The 19,618-nt window shown below is 52.1% G+C and overlaps 1 protein-coding gene across 1 annotated transcript in view; it reads right to left on the bottom strand.

Moving 5' to 3' along the window:
- The window catches only part of Stk32c (serine/threonine kinase 32C), an 86,089-nt gene that overhangs the window by 30,491 nt on the left and 35,980 nt on the right, over positions 1 to 19,618 (bottom strand). The window contains exon 2 of the mRNA XM_052762567.1: positions 4,846 to 4,901. Within this exon, the coding sequence (XP_052618527.1) occupies positions 4,846 to 4,901 (56 nt within the window). The remainder of the gene's footprint in view (positions 1 to 4,845; positions 4,902 to 19,618) is intronic.

Here is a 19,618-nt window from a genome sequence, read left to right as displayed (position 1 = left end):
CCAGGAAGAGGGAACACTGATTCTCAGATGTCAACGCATTTTGGGGATACTCATTTTTGTTTGCCGTGATGTTACTATACATAAGAAATTAAAAGCTAATGAATACAGCTCTTTCTTTCTCTGTGGTCAGTTTACTCACACACACACACACACAGAGAGAGAGAGAGAGAGAGAGAGAGAGAGAGAGAGAGAGAGAGAGAGAGAGAGAGAGAGAGAGAGATGGTAGCTGGGGCTAGAATCCAATTTCCTGGAATTAAAACAAGAACAGTTTGGGGAGGGTGAACTTCTCAGATACAGCCTCTTCCAGCCTGAGAGGATACCAAGGTTTTAGTCAAATGAACGACAAGTGAGAGAGGACAATGTGGGGAAAGGTAGGTGCTGAAGTCTGAAGGCCAGACAAGCATCCATACCAACAGGAAAGTAGATTTATTTTCTCAGAGCCCTGATTATTCTCACCTGGATGATATGTCTTGGAATTAGTTATAGCCACATCACTCCCTAAACATCAGTCAGTGGAGAAGATGGGGTGTGGGAGGGGGACGTTAAGTGCTGTGCCACCTCCTGCAAAGGCCCTAGAACCCTGGGGCAGGTGCACACTGACCACACACTCATGGAGAGGAACCTGAATGCTCCACAGCTCTGAAAGAGGTGCTGCTGCAGACAGGAGAGTATCCCATCTGAAGCTCACTCCCTCCTGGCATCCTCTGAATGTAGCCAGGCTGTCATGATGCCCCAGAGGACCAGAAAAGAAAAAGGCTTTATTCCATCCCCACACCTATGAGGATTTCATTCCCATGGCTGAAGAATGAAGCTGCCCCAGCCCCAGCCGCCTCTCTTCTTGGAGAATAAAACTCCCTGCGCTAAGACGTGCCTTCTCTCAGTTCTGAATTACTGGTAGGTCTGATTATGTCTCCTGCTCTTCAAGGCCAGCCTGCCATTTCCAGAAGGCATGGAAGCCTGGCAGGACAGCAAGTCTGTCCAGCAACAGCACCCTTCCTACGGGATGTCCAGGATTCCGACAGGATGTTTCTTGGGGCTTTGGTTAAACAGGAAAGCCGAGTGTGAAGTTCTGACGCCCAAGTCAGGGGGCTACTGGATCCTGTTGCCACATGCAGGTGACCCTGGGCACCCAGCTCACACTTGATGAGGAAGGGCCTTGCAAAGCCCATGTTCAGAGGGTGGCTCCAATAGGTGGGTGGTCAGGGCCGAGGTCATTTGTGCTCACAACGATGATGGTCATTTCAGCCAGTGGGCTCTTCTAGTCTCCCCCTTCACTGCCATGCCAGTCATTTGTCTTTCTAGTTCTGTGTTTCTGACTTCAGCTGTATTCCCAAGCAACTGCCCGTGTGTCCCAGCTCACTCCGCCGTATGGAAACAACCCAGCAGATTCTGTTCCCAGGAACAGCTTTAAGGTGCTTCCTGCTCAACAAACCCATTACAACAAAATCAGCCCTCCCCAGCAGGAGGCCAGGGGAGCCCAGAGTTTCCAAAGCAGAGGCTTGAGTCCCAGACACCTAGACATTGCCCTCACAGGCTCCTATTGAGACATAAGAAACTTCATCAGCCTGGTGGGCAGCGGTGGTGGCTCCTGCCTTTAATCCCAGCACTTGGGAGGCAGAGGCAGGCGGAACTCGGTGAGTTCAAGGCCAGCCTGGGCTACAGAGTAAGTTCCAGGAATGGTGCAAAGCTACACAGAGAAACCTTGTCTTGAAAAACCAAAAAGAAAAAAAAAGAAACTTCATCAGCACACCTGTCTATCACCACCAGGGAAAACACGAAGTGACAGTCTCTCGCTTCCACTGGGAAGGTTACAACCAGAAACTCAGACCCTGACAAGTATGGGCAAGGATGTGGAATGGTGTGCCTTCTGTGGTGGCAAGGTAACATGATTTAGCCTTTGCTGAAATAGCGTGGCAGTTCCTATAAGGTCATACATAAGACTGCCCTGTGATATGGCAATTCCACCTCTCAGCAACAGAATTTAAAGCGGGAAAATCCAGCTACTGCTGTAGGCTCACATTCATGGCAACAGCAGGATCCACAACGGTTCATCTGTGTAAGCAACCCAAGAGTTCATCAACAGGAAATCACTGCACACAGGATCAGTAGGATCACTCTACCTTCAGAGGAAGGGATTCTGACACATGCTACAACAGACACACTTGGAGGATATTTTGCTACATGGACCCGACCAGAAACAAAAGACCGATGCTGCATAATTCCACTCACTACAGCATATTGAAGGCTTGTGTTCCCCCCAGATTTGTACATTGACATTTTAAGCAACTAGGTGATAGTAGCAGATCGTGAAAGTGGGGGGGGGCGGGGAGGGGGGACTCATGAATAGGACACACCCTGATGAGGGACCCCAGGGAACTCTGACCTCTTCCCACAATGTGAGGACACAGTCAGGAAGTGGGTCCCCACCAAACACCATATCTGCCTTCATTTGGGACTCCTGGCATCCATAACTATGAGAGATATTTATTGCTCGAGCATCCAGTATGTGGTGCTTCCGTCACAGAAGCTAGAAATAACCAAGGCAAGGTGTCCTGAGTACTCAAAACCAGAGATAGAAGCAGAACTCTGCTGCCAGGGCCTGAAAAGGGGGCAAGGGAGAGTTATCACTTATGGAGACAGCTTCATCCTTTTGCAAGATGAAAGTAACTGAAATCAGTCACACAACGTGACCATGGGAACATGGGACTGTACACCTGATACCGCGTAGATGACAAACATATGTTAAATGTAGTCTACCAGTTTCTTTTCAAAGAAATTGGGGGAAAAGTCAAGGACTAGTTATAACACATTTGTATAGCCCATCCCCAAGAGTCTTAACCCCAACAGGTGAAGTAGCCCTTGGTTACAGGAACTTTGATTGGAAACACTGATCTCAAATGCACATACTCTGCCACCACCTGGCACTCGGCAGGGCTTCCGTGGGCTTCACTTCACCTATAGAAGAGTCCTCTGCAGGGAACACACCCTCTGAAGCACAGCATACAAGTGGATACATTCTCAGATCTACCAGACATCCCAGCTTCCTTTCTAGGGCCCCATTCCTTCCTGTCTGGGTCTACTACTGTGGCCACTGAGAGTAGCTGGAAGAACAGAACCCAACCTGTGACAGGCCTTATTCTCTCAGACACCCACCAGGCAGCCAAAGACTCCTGGTGGCCTAACTAGGCAGCTGATTGGAATCAGGAAGGAGTGTCCCAACTGTACTTACTATCTACCATCGCAGAAAATGTGCCTGTCTTCTCGACCCCACAGCAACCTGTTCCCAGGCCAACAGCTTTTAAACCCAAGACTTGGTCAGAGGACCCATAATCCTGGGGTTCTGCAAATGTGTCATAGGACAGGATACCCCAGATGCCCTCTTGAGGATCAGGAATGCCCCTCCCCCAAGGAGTGTGGGGGACAGTAGATGAAGGAAGGGTTGGATAAGGAGTACCCTGAAACCCCCCAGGGGAAGGAAACGAGAAGATTTCCAGAAAACAGCATCTACTCCCTGTTCCCCATGACCCCAGCCTAGCCCACTAATGGTGGTCTTCATCGTGGGGTGCTACAACCTAGCCCTCTTCAGACCTAAGTTCTGAATGCCCCCTGATCCCAGTACCTCCATCAGCTGTTCTCCTGAACCCAGTTCCAGCTGCTGTCCTCTGCTATTCCACAAACCCCACCTGCCTGTCCCTCCTACCCACACCCTCCATAGCTCTGGTGACATCAGCACAGAGGAGTTTCCACTGGTCTTGGTCAGGCTAACCATCTTCACAGTCTCCCAGCAGTAGGCCTGTAGGAACCTTTGGGGCCCAGGGGATGTTAGCCACGCCTCCCTGTGGTGTGTTTTCAACCTTGCGCAAAGTGCTCATCTGCTCTGACTTACATTCACCCCAGGCTCCAGCCACCAGAACAGCCATCCTCTGTGATACAATGAAGTAGAGGCAATTAATCACCCTCAGTCACCCTGTGCTTTGTGCTCTGGTAGCTGTACAATCTCTTTAGAGAGGACTTTCGGAGCCTGAATAGACACAGAGCCCAGACAGCTGTGAGGCCGGAGGGGAGGGAAGTGCCCGGACAGCTGAACAGAAACTTCTGTAGAGGAAGGGTCCATCCACAGCACACCATGCTGCAGAAGCCGAGGGCTAATTCCAGCCTTTTCAGAGCCCTAGTTAAGTCTCTTTGAGTTATAATTACCCCCAATCTGTAGCTATCACAAGGCAGCAATCAGGAAGTTAGATCTGGCCAAGAGAGAACAAGGCAAGTGAAGACAGACTCAGCGGGCCGCCTGCCTGAGGGACAAGAGCTTCAGGGTTAATCTGAGAGAAGGCAGGCTGGGCCACCACTCTGGGTTCTGTCACCTTGCACCTAAGAAACAGACATAAGGACAGCCTGGCCTCTGGACTCCAGTGTGGCCTGAGCTGCTGTTACAGTTGGCAGGCCCATCAGATGTCACAGTAACCTCTTGAACCTTGGGGAGCTGCCGCACAAGGCAGCTTTTCTAAGATGCACCCCCTTCTAGGCCACAGTGCGCCCCTTATTAAGGAAATCGCTCAGACTGCAAGATGGCTACAGTATTGTGAATGGGTGGGTGACAGGACCTTACAGGGTGACCAGGCCACTCTCTGTCCTCAGCTGAGCCAAGAGACCCTGCCTGAAAGGTGGTGGAGGGCGGCACTGACGGCCCCAGAAAGGCCAGAGCCCCTACTGCTTCCCTGACAGTCCTGAACTTTTTGCCCCAGTGATGGGACTAGCTTCTCTGAGGAGAAATGGAGCAAGTCTGTGTGACTCTGTGGTCCCATATGTCCCCACCCTCCACTGGCCCATCCAGAGACTCTTCCTTACCTTGCCAAAGCTCCCCTTCCCAATCGCTCGAAGAATCTGGAAGTGGTCGAAGTTCACTGTGGAATGAAGCAAAGAGACACCAGGTGAGGTGGTGGAAAGGCCCTGTGCCAGGCGCAAGCGCCACACTTGAGAAGCGTGCCCCTGCTTGGCAATCCTGCAGTCCGTCAGAGATCCATCCACTTAACCCCTCAGGAGGGCTGATCACGTCTCTGGGTGAACTCCAGCTGTACAAAGGATGGTTCAGACCCTCCTTGCAGGATTGCCGTGGGGTGGGGACACGTACATGATGACAGGCAGGACTGGGGTTAATGAGCCAGTGCAGGCTCCCCGACTTCCTCTGCTGCAAAGCTGCACCCAGCAACTCCACTGACATCACACCCCATGAACAATGTGCAACCGGAAGCCCACGCATCTCAACACTTGGAGCACCAGCCCCTGCTCTGGGGTTCTCCAGCAACAGGAGGGAGCATTTGCCCTGGTGGAGCTCACTGGACAAGCCTGGGGTTGCAATGATCTCTTGGTGAACAATGGGGAGCAGCAGCACAGGACAAAATACAACACAGCCTGGTTGTCCTTTCCAGAGATCACCAGCGCCCTACTGATGAAGCCTCTTTGCTGCCACAGCCCTGGTGAGTCAGGCACCTCCTGCCTGTGCACCAAATCTTTGTCAGTGGAGGATTCTGAGTCCCAGACTTCCAGTTGTGCCCTGCCTGAAGCTTTTCCATGGGGTCAGAATGTGTCAGTCTCTTTTACTATCCTTTTCTCAGGTAAGGCCTGTGGGATGGGCTCAGGCAGCCCTGATTTCTGTCCAGCGCCACTGAGCCAGGCCCCTCCAGGCCAGCAGCCTAGTTCCCCAAGTGTATAAATCCACACTACACTACTTAGAGAGTCTACCCAGGGTCTTGGGCCTAGCTGCATGGACACTTACCCTGAAGAGGACCTGGGCTGCCTGTGGCTAGTGGTGCATTACTAATTCACTCCATAACCACTATCCCCCTGGAGATTTGGGGCCAAGTGGGGCTCTCACTTCTAGATTATAGGTAAGAGACAGGCGCTTTGCCGCTGCCCCAGAGTGGGGATCTGATTAGTACAGGTCTAAATGGAAACTGGGTTGGTTGGGGGGTAAGATGAAGTGGGCAGGGTGCCAAGCATCTGGACTGGCAACCAGGTCGGGAAGGCCTGTAGGGAATGAGTCCACTTTTCACAGATGAGAACGCACAGTCATCTGATTCAAGCCTGTGCAACATCGGACAGCACGTTCCAGGCCAGTATCTACTGACCCCAGGGCTGCCTAGCTTGTGGCCACCTGCCGGCAACCTCAGCCTCTGCCCACGGTCTGTGTGTTGCCCTCAGGACCCAAACTCATCCAAACCTCGTTGCTCAGTCACTCATCACTTTACAGCATTTTTTTTTTTGAGAAAACTGCAGACTGCAGAGAGAAAGCAACCACAGCAGGGTGGGTGGCGGCCAGCCCCACAGCCCCTCCTTGAGCAGGAAAGCATGGTTGCTGTTTAGTGTAAGTCGCTGCTGCATCGACCAGCTCGGACCGGACGCCTGGCTGTCCAAGCCCATTCATGTGGTGAGGACAAAACTAAAAGAATTAGCCAGGCGGTGGTGGTGCACGCCTTTAATCCCAGCACTTGGGAGGCAGAGCCAGGCGGATCTCTGTGAGTTCGAGGCCAGCCTGGGCTACCAAGTGAGTTCCAGGAGAGGCGCAAAGCTACACAGAGAAACCCTGTCTCGGAAAAAAAAAAAAAAAAAAAAAAAAAAAAACCAAAAAAAAAAAAAAAAACTAAAAGAATTAAGGGAGAGAGTGGTGAGCACGTGGTGGGTAAGGTGGGAATGTGCAGACACCGTCCAGCGGAGGCGCACATGGACCTTGCTCTTCTCTTAAGCCCTAGCCCGTCCCATAGGCCCGGCTCTGCCCAGAGCTATGAAGCAAAGATGCCATACGCTGCAGACACCACCAGGATCTCTCCAAACCTTGCAGTTTATGTACATCCATGACAAGCACTAGTACTGACTGGTGATGAGGTGCTGCTACACAAGGTTCCAAAACGAAATGAGCAGGGCTCGGGGAAGGGGTCTGGCATCAGGTGCGGGAGCAGCAGGCTGGGAGTGGAGGCCAGACACTGACCTTGGGGTCTTAAAATAAGGTCTGCATCTGGATGGAGGAGAACAGTATCAGAGGAACAAGCCTGGGCCAGCCACAGTGCAGCTTCTGGAGATGGGCTGTGCTAGCAAGCTTTGGGCCAGGGTCCCTCTGCCTGCCCAATCAGAACTCAGATACAGCTGCTGCTGCCTAGAGGTCCTTGGCCTCCTACAGCTGCACAAGAAATCTAACACACTCAGGCACCCGTAGTTAGGCAGCCTCACCCACTCCCAACAGTTGAAGAGAAGTGTGGCCTCCGTGCCCACCTCCAGAACGGCAATTTGGAGTCTGCTGGACCTGACCCTGGTCCCATTGGTGCTGAGAGTCCAGCCCAACACCACTTGAGAAACAGGTTAGGCATTCCCCTGCCCCTGGGAAGCTCACTGTAATGTCCCTGGCACCCTCAGCAGCCAGCACAATGTAGGGCATCAAGTGTCAGCCTCGCGGCTGTGAGTTCACGCAGGAACTCAGCCAAGACAACTAGCCTTTGCAGAGCCCAGGCATCATTTCCTGATTTAGCCTTTACTGGAGAAAAAGGATGAGAAATAAAATACATTAAAGAAGAGGCCAGAGGCATGTGGGAGTCTCCTAGCAGCTGTCCTGCTCCACGCTCAGACACCTACCTGCACAGCCGAAGTCACCATCCAGGTTTGTGGGGATGCAGCCTCCTAGGAAGGCTGGGTATAATTAATTGCACACGCTTTTAATCCCAGCACTTGGGAGGCAGAGGCGGGTGGATCTCTATGAGTTCAAGGGCAGTCTGGTCTAAATGTTGAGTTAAGGCCAGCCACGATACATAGTGAGACCCTGTCTCAAAAACAACCAACCAGCCAACAGGAAAGCCTCCAGGGTCCTAGAGAAGAACTGGCAGGATCAGCTGAGGGTCAAGGCCAGGGGGTGCACAGTGAGAGCTGTGGTTATGACACTGGCTTGTCTGCGGCCTCTCAGCAGCTCTCCGCTTCCTGCGATGGGCCGGAGCAGTGCTGGCACTGCTGCCCACAATGTGCCCACCTCCTTGGATCCTTGGTTTCCTCCTATGCCTACCTAGGGCACATAAGGATCTTGCCTGCCAGCTCCTGCAGTGGGTGAGGGAGACAGGCAAGAACAATACTACGCTGGCTGCAGCCTCGAGAAGAAGCAGGTGCCAGGTGGCTTCAGGTTTCAGTACGCAAACCTCACAGGCACATTCATTCCATAACCAATTCATAAAAACACACAGAGATGTGGCTGCCACGGGAGTTCCCCGGTGTTGGAAGTCAACATGGCCTGTACAGGGAAAAAACCCCATCAAGACAAGGGTGCTGAGTTCGTTAAGTTGACCCACCCTCCCAGGAATTGGCCAATGGCCACATGAAGATGCCCTTGGTGTAGAAAAAAAATCAAAACAGAGATTCTTGACTTTCACCAGACCTGCCTCATTCACAACAGCCTTGTCCTTCGAAGTGACCAGGCCCGTTCTCCTTGCCATCAATGCTAGCAAACTTAGCTGGCTTGGTGTCCAAGGATGCTCAGAACCCAGCCCTGCTGCCCAGCCCCAGATGCAGGCTCCTTTCCCTCTGTTTAGGTTCCCATAGCAGCCAGAGGTCTGGCTAAATCCCCACAGCACAGAACAGTCCAAAGCTCTGGGGTCTCTTTTCAGTCTTTTCTTCGCTGGGGAGACACAAAGAAAACTCTGGTGTGGAAGAAAACACACTAGACAAAGAAGTAAGTGGAGGGCAAGACAGGGAGGGAAAGGGGGTGCAGACTGACTATTTTTGAAGTGGACCCTGAGCCGAAGAAAGAGCCCGGGTGAGAGCTGATCAAGACAGTGTACACAACTCCAGGGCTCTTTGCTGTGTGATGGCAAGGTGAGCTCTCCCCCAGTGTTAAACACCCTGTGAATTATCAAGCAGATAAAAGGAAACTCTGGCTCAATTCCCCACAGGCCCTTCTTATATGTACACATCTCCTGCTCGAATCAAAATGGGTGTTTGAAGAGGAGACGGTCGGCCTTGTGCGCAAGGACATGGCCCAGCTCCGAGCTCCAGGCCCCCAGATGCTCTTCCAATCGTACAACCGACTGAAGCGTGTGGGTACAGACTCTTTCTGGGGCAGATAAATATTTCAAAATCAAGGGTCTTTAAAATATTTATTCTTCGAGGAAAGCTTTCATTTTGCAGAGTATGGCTGGAAGTAGTCACTGCTATACGGGGGACAAGTCACCCCTCTTGTACCTGGAGCTCTGCAGCTGCTTTCTCAAGGACGAGGCACCATGTGAGGTATCAGAGAGTCACACAGAGTGCTGTTCGGGTCATTGGCCGGGGTCACAACTACTAAGCTAAACCCAGCAGGAAGAGACAGGGTATCTCAGTGGCCGAACCCACCAGCACAGAGAACTTCCATGTTCTCTCAATGTGGCATCTAAGATTCCGAGTGCCCCCATTCGATACTGAGGCTTCCCTGGGTGAGAAACACCCACCACAGGAAAGACCAGCAGGGCTGCCTTCTTCCTCTCTGGTGTCCCTGAGACCACCGGCTGCTCTGACTGAGCGGCCTGGGCAGGAGTTTTCTACACACACGAGTCCTTGGCACCTTTGAATCATGCACAGAGTGCTGCCCGTCGGTCCTGCTGTGGCAAGCAAATCAGGGGTGACTGGAAGGGGCAGAGGGAACAATCACTCTGATGACAACATCAAGACCATGTGTCAGCTAAAAAAATGGTCAAGAAAGAGAAAGCCAAAAATATAGATTCTTACACAGTTAGCACAAAATCCTAAGCAAAACCTACAGGTCTTCTTTGAACATGCTTCTCCTAAAAACAAACACACACCCTGCCTGTGACAGGGCCAGGCCTCCTCCCCTGCCCCACGTGGCACCTCAGGTCTGGCACCGGGTTCAGCACACAGACCGTGGCAGGCACAGAAGCAGGTAAAGCTGCGGAAATGCTAAGTCACTAGGTTCTCAGTTAAAGCCGACAAAAGCGTGCCCCTGTGAGGAAGGCAGAGGGAAGATGGTCCCTGGGAAAGTAAAAATAGACCTGCGGCTGCACTGTGAGTCATGCTATTGTTATCGGTGACACAATCAATTCCCAGCCTGAAGGCCTCCCCCGCAGGCCTGGAGGGGCAGCCATGCTCTCCACATCCCGGAGACATCTCCAGAGAATCCTATCCAAATCCAGGACAGACCCGGGAAGTTAAGTGCCGGACAGAAAAAAGCCAGGGATGAGGGGTGCTACCCACGGCCTCTGATGGATCTGAGGCTGGAAGCCTTTCTTGATACAGACTGCCTCTCCTGGTCACCTATGAGAGCCTCCTGACCTCAGCGCCCTCCTACAGAGCCAGCCCCTCGCCCACAGGACAGTTCCACACGAAGGTAGAAACTGTCTGAAGGGATCTTAAAAGACTGCAGGTTATAAGCTGAATTTGCCATTACAGCCTATGACCCAGAAAACTCTCATGAGGAAAATCTCCCACCCCAAATAACTCAAGGCCTGGTTCAGCACAGTCCTGTGGCTTCTATGAAATGTGTGGCCCAACAACATCACGGGCTACCTGGGGTCCAGGCTCTTCCCTTGGTAGGAATCAATGAAGAGTCAGGCAGCCCAACTCTGTCCTGCAACAGGTCACCTACAGGGTACAGACGGGACCCAGGAGTGTCCCTCAGAGCTGCGCAAGGCTGTGATGGCTCCCCTTTCCTACGAGAGCAAGCTTGAGTGGGGCAGACCAGCTAGCTGGCCAAGGCAATTAGGTATCATAAGGGGTGAAAAAGAAGAATGTTCTCTACTCTGGCTGGATCTCAGGCTACCTCTTTCCTCAGCCGGAAGATGTCTCTGGCCCCAAGGGAAAATGTTCAGATGTAATAGTAGGGAAGTAGATGTCTGTTCTGGCTCTGACGCAGGATTCCCCGGTTCAAAGTCTCAAAGGTGCAGGCCACAGTGAGTGTACTACTTACTGCTGTCTCAAAAGACTCGCTCAGCCACCTTCCCCACCTCCCACCACCCTGGCCCCAGGCAGAGCAGGGGTGCAGCCCTCTAGGGCCATGAACTTGTGGCCTATGCTACAGCCTGGACGGCCAGTGATGCTCTCAGCCATCACCCCAGCTAGCCAGGCCACACCGAGAGGCAACCAGCCCCCTCTCCCCCATGCTCCCAAATGGGAACTGCTCCTGAGATCCTCCTTGCCTGGCCATCCGGGGCTCACCTTCAAGCCTTCTCTCAGAAGCTGGCTGAGGTCTGGCACCCCTCAGAGCCCTGCCTTGGAATCTTCTGCTAGTCTTTGTCTCTAGCCCTGGGGCTGGAGCAAAGGCCTCTCCCTGTGTTTCCCTGCAGCAGACACAAGATTTAGAAGTAGCTGAGATAAAGCTGAGGTCCCAAGGGACCCTGGATCCCAGAACAATCCAGTCGTCTCATAGACAGGATCATGCTGAGAGCCTGGGGGCCTGGTGCACCCCCACCACTCGAGTCCCTGGGGGCAGTGACCTGGCCCATCCCCCACCTTTTGTTTACAGTAAATGCTCCGGGTAATGGCTTCCCAGACTGCTCTGCCCACCCTGGCCCTGCCACCTGAGCCAATCTGGAATCCTCTTCCCGTGTTCCATTCTGACATCCCAGACTGCACCGGAAACTTCCATAAATTAATGATTAGGGCAGCAGCCAGATCAATACAATGGCTCTGGCCAGCCACAGCTCAGCTCCTGGGGCCTGCGGGGAAGCTGCCTGGGATGGGCAGAGAGCCTACCCCACAGTGGTCGGAATGTGGGGTTCTCCCGCAGCTGTGGGCAGTAGTACTTCCCCTGAGATTGCCCAGGGGAATCCTGTTGTCCAAAGTCCGACTTTTGCTAACCCCTCAGGTGCTCAACACCCTTAGAACCACTGGGACAAACCTGGGGAGTCCCAGGTCCATTAGTATCCCATTAGACAAGGGCCTACCTTGTTAGGTTCAGTCAATGGACACAGGCCACACTGTGACACAGGTGTGTGTGTGTGTGTGTGTGTGTGTGTGTGTGTGTGTGTGTGTGTGTGTTGTGTGCTTTACTTTCCCTGGCCATGACCTAACACTGACACCCAGGAGAGCACCCCTGCTGTGATACCCAACTAACTTCAGTCACCACTGGCCTTGGGCCTCCACCACCTCCTGGGCTCAGGAGTTTGGGGAGTCTGAGAGCCAAACCTTCCGGGACCTCCATCCTTCAGATCTCTGAGCTGGGAAGGCAGGATAGAGTGGGGTTCTTATCCAGGCTCCCTTCCCAGAGACCATAAGGATTTGGGGTTCAGCTGTCTCACAGGATCCCAGAATTACAGACAGGAGGCCTGTGAACTCACCTGCTGCCCCAGGTTCCTCTCCTCCCCAGAGCTGATCATAGCCACACATACTCTCTGTAGATCTCACTGCTAGGGGCTGTCCACACCCCAACTCTGCTCAGGGTCTCTGGAGCTCCCTGCACTGTGAGCCATCCTGACCCTTTTCAGTACCATAGGGCCCCTCTCCTCAGCAGGTGTGAACTCCAGGTTTGGAGTACATGGGACTCTCGAGTGCTGGGGTGGGTGCTGGAGTATAGCAGTGGCTTCACGCAGCAAGAGTCCAGGCAAGGGACCAGAACAGCAGACAGCTCTCCAGAAGTAGTACCAGGAATGTATTAGCCTCACATGACAGTATAGAGCAGACAGGCCAGCCTGAGAGGAACCTGAGATGGTCTCACCAGGACTGTTTTTTTTTTTGTTTGTTTGTTTGTTTGTTTTTGTTTTGTTTTGTTTTTTAACGCGAGAAACAAGTCCTCTGCCTGAAGCCATGGTTGGAGGACAGGGGTCCGGGTAGGGTGGGGCGTGGAGCCAGACCAAGGGCTTAAAGGAATCTTCCCAAAGCTGCCCTTCCACTGGCCACCACAGGCTCTGGACGTCACTGGCCACCACAGGCTCTGGACGTCCTTAGCTCCACCTGGCTCCAGGCCATCATCCCCAACCCCCCCACCCCACCCCCCGCCAGAGGAAGACAGGGGAGCTCCCAGGAAGAGGCAATCACCCAGCAGCCAGAGGCAATAGGTACTGGACTCCCAGTTGCAGGCCTGGGCTGGGCCTCAGCACTTCCAGACCTCTTCACATGTTGGGGAACCACATCCCTGGGCAATCTATGATACAGAAGAGGCTGAGGTCCCATGACCGACCACCCTGCAGGGCGAAGGACAAGCAATAGTAAGGGTCACGGCACCCAGGGAGGCCCCATACCTGTGCTTAACTCTGCTGCTTCTGACATTGATCAGGACCTGAGACAGCAACTGCCAGAGCACCCTGGGGGAAAAGCTGCCACCAGCACTTTCAATCCCCTGTTCCTCCTAGGGGATGGGAATGGAGGCCCAGCTATGTTAGATCCCAGGGCTACAGAAGGAAGCAAAACCCAGCAGCAGGTCATGCCCAGTCCTGTGCCCAGCACCTCCTCCTCTCCACCATCACCTGCAGACACTCACTGCACAGTGATGCAGGACAGAAAACTGCCAAAGGGGTACAGCGGCTGCCTAGTGCAGCAGGGCTTCGCACCCAGACAGGCGCGAACTCACATCTTACGCTGGCACACATTAGCACTTCCACAGAGGCGAAAACACCTTCCCGGCTGTCAACAGCACCTTCCCGAAGCAGCCTCCTCTTTCCTGGAATGAAGGGCACAGAGGGAGCAACTGGTGCCCTGCCTCCCAGGGCTGCTCGTGGAGGACAAGGAACACTTCTGTGCCCTTTCTGCTTGGTCTATGAGAATGGCACTGCCCCACACTCATGCCCTGGCCCATGAGCAACAAGTTCAAAGCTTTCTCTACCATTCCTCCATACCCAGCAAGGACAAGAGTTGGGGCTCTGGGATGGTCCACCGTGCATCTCCAGTCCCAGTTGCCAGCTCCTATCCACACAGTATGCACAGATTTTTCAAAAGGAGCCACTCACTGCCCCCTGATGTTTACATCTCTGTCCTACCTAACAGGCTGGGGCACACAGCCACACATCTGAGTGCTTGCTGAGGACCCAAAAACTATGGCCCCCCGATCCCAGAGAACCAAGGACAGGGACAGAAAACACTTATTTCAACACACTAGAATCTCATCCCACACACAGACTAGGGGTGAGAACAGGCCATTTCATCACGAAAGGGTTTTGTTCTAAAAATGTTAGCAATAAATGGTAGGAAAATATCAACTTGCTAAAAGCAGCCCCTCCACATTGGTCCAAGGACGTGACTCACTGCTGGAGATCCCTTCAGGGCATAGGGACAGCCATCTCCTCCTCGGTGGCCCACAGGACTGAACCAGGAGATATCAGAGTTGGACACTGCTGCCATGACACAGAGGGACCAGCCACCTCCACCTTTTGGGCTCAGAAAGCAGAGAGGGTCCTGGAGATGAGCCAGGTCACAGCCAGAGTAGAGCCAACCCAAGGCAGCCCCTTCATGAAGCCCCACATCCTATGCAGCCTCCTCCCTGCTAGAGTACCCTGACCACAGGACAGCTCACACAGGTTGGTGAATGGTGGAACTGTGCCCCCTACGCACACTGCAGGTACAAAGACCTTGCTCAGAACATACTCTGCTCTGCTTTCCCATTTGAGAGGAAGGACCATAGCTTACTTTGTGGTCTGAGCAGCCCAACACTCAACAGGAGCCCAAAGGTTCTGCCCCAATGCAGCCTTGATCTCTGAAGATCATGGGGCAACGCCAATCACAGAACAGGAGACCCCATAGATGTCTCCTGGAGGTGAGGCCCAGTGGCAGCATCCAGAAGAGAGAGGGAGAGAGAGAGAGAGGGAGGGAGGGAGAGAGAGAGAGAGCGAGAGAGAGACTGAAGGAATAACTACCTTCTGACCCTCACCACCAGGCACTGGGATGATGATACGGAGCAGGAGAGAAATGGCTAGGAGGTAGAGGTGGCCAGGTTCACCTGACCGAAGACAATTGTCTATCAATTCCCAGGGTACCAGCCAAGTCAGGAGGCCCCTGGGGAACGGGCTACAGTTCTCAGACATGCAACACCATGTGGCCCCACATCTGGGCTTTATCTCCCTGTGCTTTGACAGGTCCTGTCCCACCTCCCACCCCCATACCCTCCCCATCTCCTCCTACTGGAGGGTTGACCATGAAGGAAGCATCCAAGACTCAGCAGGATGCGTCTTCTACATCCTTCGACAAGACAGGGGCTTGCCAGTGCTCAGAAAGTTGCTAAGGCAACGGGCAAAGTGCAGTGTGAAAGGAGTCTGTGGGGCGCACATGAGCATCAGTGTCTGTACATACACCAGAGCAACATGAGACTGTCTCCCCACACTTATACCCATTACAACCCAGGGCCCAGAACACAAGACACAGTCTTACACACTCATAGCACAACTCACACCCACACACTCACACATTCATCTTACCCACACTGGCACAGGCACACTCACATTTTCACACATATTTCTATGATTTCACACCCACGGCATTCACACCCGCCCAAGACACACACAGACTCTATCTGCTCAGCACCCAGTCCAGAAGCCTGGGTGGCTTCATTTCCCACTGGTCACTTAATGCACTTCCTGTAATAACCAGGGAACTTGAAACTGTGCTTTTCAAGTTTCCACCCTGTAGGGACAGGAAAGGACCAGCAGAGGCCTCTGCCACAGAACCACACCTCTCCATCCCCAAGGTAACCCTGCCCCCAAGTTTGCCCCCAGTGACTACTGTGCTTTGAACCTCAGAGCCCACTCAGTTGCTCAACCCCAAACAGCTGATCTGAGAAGTCTTACCTGGTGCCATGAAAATATCAGCCATGAATGGATAACACCAAAAAGACTAGGCAGGCTAAACTTCACACAACAGGATCGGTCAGCTCTGAATCTCTGGGATTCAAAGAAAGGAATAGCTGGGATCCTGAAACCCAGGCAATATCCTCTTTGGCATTTGGGTAAAGTCCAAGGCAGGTGGAGGGATCGCACCATTTTATCTGATTTTTCCTGGCTCTGCCCAACAGAATCCCAAGAGACATACACTGCTGAACTCAACAAGCCTCCATTAAAGCTCAGCTCACAGAACTTACTATGTTGGGGACACTGGGCCAGAGCAGCCAAGTTGGGAATGCTGGGATTCCCTCCCCGCCAACAGAGTCCCACACTCTTCAATTCACGTTGGTTCCTCCGCCATTTTTTTTTTTTTTTTTTTTTTTTTTTTTGGTTTTTCGAGACAGGGTTTCTCTGTGCAGCTTTGCGCCTTTCCTGGGATTCACTTGGTAGCCCAGGCTGGCCTCGAACTCACAGAGATCCGCCTGGCTCTGCCTCCCGAGTGCTGGGATTAAAGGCGTGCGCCACCACCGCCCGGCTCCTCCGCCATTTTTAAACATGTCATGGAAAATTTAAGGCACTCAAGTAAAAAACAGAAGTACCGAGGCCAACAGGACCGGTCTAGAGCCTGTGGGCCCCTGTGCACACCCTTACCTCTCCTCTGCCAGACATCCCTTCTCTAAGCCGCTCTTAGCATCCCACTTTTACATCACACCACCAACAGTCTGTTCGGCATGATCCTCAAACCTTCTCCAGGATCCCCACGCCACATGTTTCTCCTAGAGTTTCATTCCTCTTCACAGTTGTGGATCTACCCAAACCAACCTGTGTGGTTCTTTCCACATCTGCATGGCTTTCTGCTGTGGGTGCACCCTCTCCCATCTCTCCTACTGGGGTGTCTGTGCCCAGAAATACTGTCAAGAGGAGCCCTTTGGTTGAGTCCCTGGGCTTCTTCACTTCCTACGAACACTAGCCGGTGACCACAGTGTGGCTTAACAGAGTACTCATTTGTCCTCTTGTGCTTCTGAGGGCTGAAGTGTCATGTGGGTCTCACTGAGCTAAAATCCAAGTGCTAACAAGCAGACAGCATGGGTCTGCCCAGACGCATATGCGGAACCTCCCCCCCACCCCCAGGATAATGGTACCGGGCAGTGAGGTGTCAGGTCCTAAGGGTGCCTCATCCCTTGGTGCATTTATAAGGGAAGCCTCAAAGGACTTCCTGCCATGTCCACCAAGTGAGGACATGGCAGAAAGACACCATTCATGAACCAAGAGGCAGACCTCGGCAGATGATAAATCTGCCAATGTCTTCATCTTGGACTTCCCACTTACCACACTGTGAGATATAAATGTTTGTGACAACAGCTGTGGGGACCAGGACAGCACATCTCCTTGAGGCTCCAGCGAAGAATTCTTCCTTGCTTTCAGTTTCCCGAGAGAGCTGAACCCTCCGCAGCTCCTCTTCCATCCTCAGCCAGCAACCCACCTTCCTCTAGTCACTCTCTCCCAGCCTCTGTCTCTGTTCTCCCAGCTCCCGGCCCTTCAGCCTTCCAGCCTCCCTGTCATGAGGACAGCTGCCGTGGCACTAAGGGCCCACCTAGGTATTGCATGGCAACCTCCTAGCCTCAAGACCTTCTGCTTAGTCACATTTGCTAGGTCCTCTTTGCCATGTAAGGTGACAGTCACAGCTTCTGCAGATTTAGACATGGACTCCCCTCAGAGCACTGTCTAACCCACAACAGCATGTGAGTGTATACCAAAGCCCCTCGCAGTCGCTGAAGGGAAGTAAAGGTGATGAGGGCTCAGGAGCTGCCGAGCAGAGGGCTCCTCTCTGAGGGACTTTCACTTGCAGCAGTTCTTACCAGGTGATGTTCCTGGGTGCCAGAGTCACATGGGGAAGAATTGCAGGGCCCTGCCTCTCCCTAGAGGTTACATACACACAGACAGAATCGGCAGGCTCCTGCCTCATCCCCAGGCTCTGGACTCACCGGACAAACATGACCTAAGAAGATTGTCAAGTGGTGACTTCTTCAGGCAGACTTCCTATGAGGCACTGTCCCTACCTGTCTAGTAAGGGTTTCTATTGCTGTGAAGAGACACCGTGACCACGGCAACTCTTATAAAGGAAAACATTTAATTGACAGGGCTTGCTTACGGTTTCATAGGTTCACTCCATTATTATGATGGGAAGCATGGTGGCGTGCAGGCAGATGTGGTGCTGGAGCAGCTGAGAGTCCTACATCTTGCAGGCAACAGGATGTTGACTGTCACACTGGGAGGTATCCTTAGCATAGGAAACCTCAAAGCCCACCCACATAGTGACACATGTCCTCCAACAAGGCCATACCCACTCCAACAAAGTCACACCTCCTAATGGTGACATTCCTTGAGATTATGGGGGCCACTTACATTCAAACTACCACATTCCACTCCCTGACCCCCATAAGCTTGTAACAATATCATAATGAAAAATGCACTTAGTCCAACTTCAAAAGTTCCCATAGTCTATCACAGTCTCAAAAATGTTTCGAAAGTCCAAAGTTCAAAGTCTCTTCTGAGATTCAATCTTTTAATGTAATCATCTGTGAAAATCAAAATCAAAAAGCAGAACACATATTTCCAACATATAATGAATGGCACAGGATATACATTACCATTCCAAAACATAAGGCAGGGAGCATAGTGAGGAAATACTAGACCAAAGCAAGACTGAAAACTCTGCATCTCCATGTCTGATGTCAACACTCTTCAGATCTCCAACTCCATTGAGCTTTGTTAACTGTAACACACTTCTCTCTCTTAGGCTGGTTCCACTCCCTGTTAGCAGCTCTCCTTGGCAGGATCCCACAACTCTGGCATCTCTAACATTTGGGTTCTCCAAGGCAATCCAGGCTTCACCTTCACAACTTCACACAATGGCCTCTCTACTAGGCCTCCATTCAGGGACACCCCTGACACATGCCTGGTCTCAGTTTCTTTCTTTAGTCAAGGAGGCAAATTCCATAACCCCTTTCTTCTATCCTTAACTCTAAAGTCAGAACCACAAGGCCAAAGCTGCCAAGTTCTGCTGCTTACTGGAGCTGGAACATGGCCCCCTAGTTCAATTACATCTTCACCAGCTTTCTATCCTTCACCGCCTAAGCTTGGCTGTCCTGAAACTTGCTCTGTAGACCAGGCTGGTCTCAAATTCAGAAATTGGCCAGCTTCTGCCTTCCCAGTGCTGGGATTAAGGGCATGCACCACAACACCCAGCTCTAAGCTTTTCTTTAGTTCCTTTTCACAAGTTGGAAACTTAGCTGAGTGGGATCTTGCCCTGAGGTCACCACTCCATTATTCCATTTCTTAATCTATTTATCTCCTTGAACACAGGATTTAGCTCCATTCCACTTCCTGGTGCTCTTTTTCTCCTCGAAATTTACATTTTGTAATTTATTTACTCACTTTGCTTTTTTTATAAATATTCATTAGAGTTACCACTAAAATCTACATGACAGAGTCTATATTAGGCTGTCTTAGGATTTCTATTGCTGTGAAGAGACACCATGACCATGGCAACTCTTTTTTTTTTCAGAGCTGAGGACCGAATCCAGGGCCTAGCGCTTGCCTAGCAAGCGCTCTACCACTGAGCTAAATCCCCAACCCCCCCATAGCAACTCTTAAAAAGGCAGAGCCAGGTGGATCTCTGTGAGTTCAAGGCCAGCCTGGGCTACCAAGTGAGTTCCAGGAAAGGCGCAAAGCTACACAGACAAACCCTGTCTCGAAAAACCAAAAAAAAAAAAAAAAAAAAAAAAAAAGAAAAGAAAGAAAACATTTAATTGGGGTGGCTCACTTATGGCTTCAGATGTTCAGTCCATTAT

This window comes from Peromyscus californicus, unplaced genomic scaffold, assembly GCF_007827085.1.
Source record: "Peromyscus californicus insignis strain IS unplaced genomic scaffold, ASM782708v3 Scaffold_4__1_contigs__length_199733344, whole genome shotgun sequence".
Lineage (NCBI taxonomy): Eukaryota > Metazoa > Chordata > Mammalia > Rodentia > Cricetidae > Peromyscus > Peromyscus californicus.
Note: the sequence above shows the minus strand (reverse complement) of the source record. Positions and strands in the feature narration are given on the sequence as shown.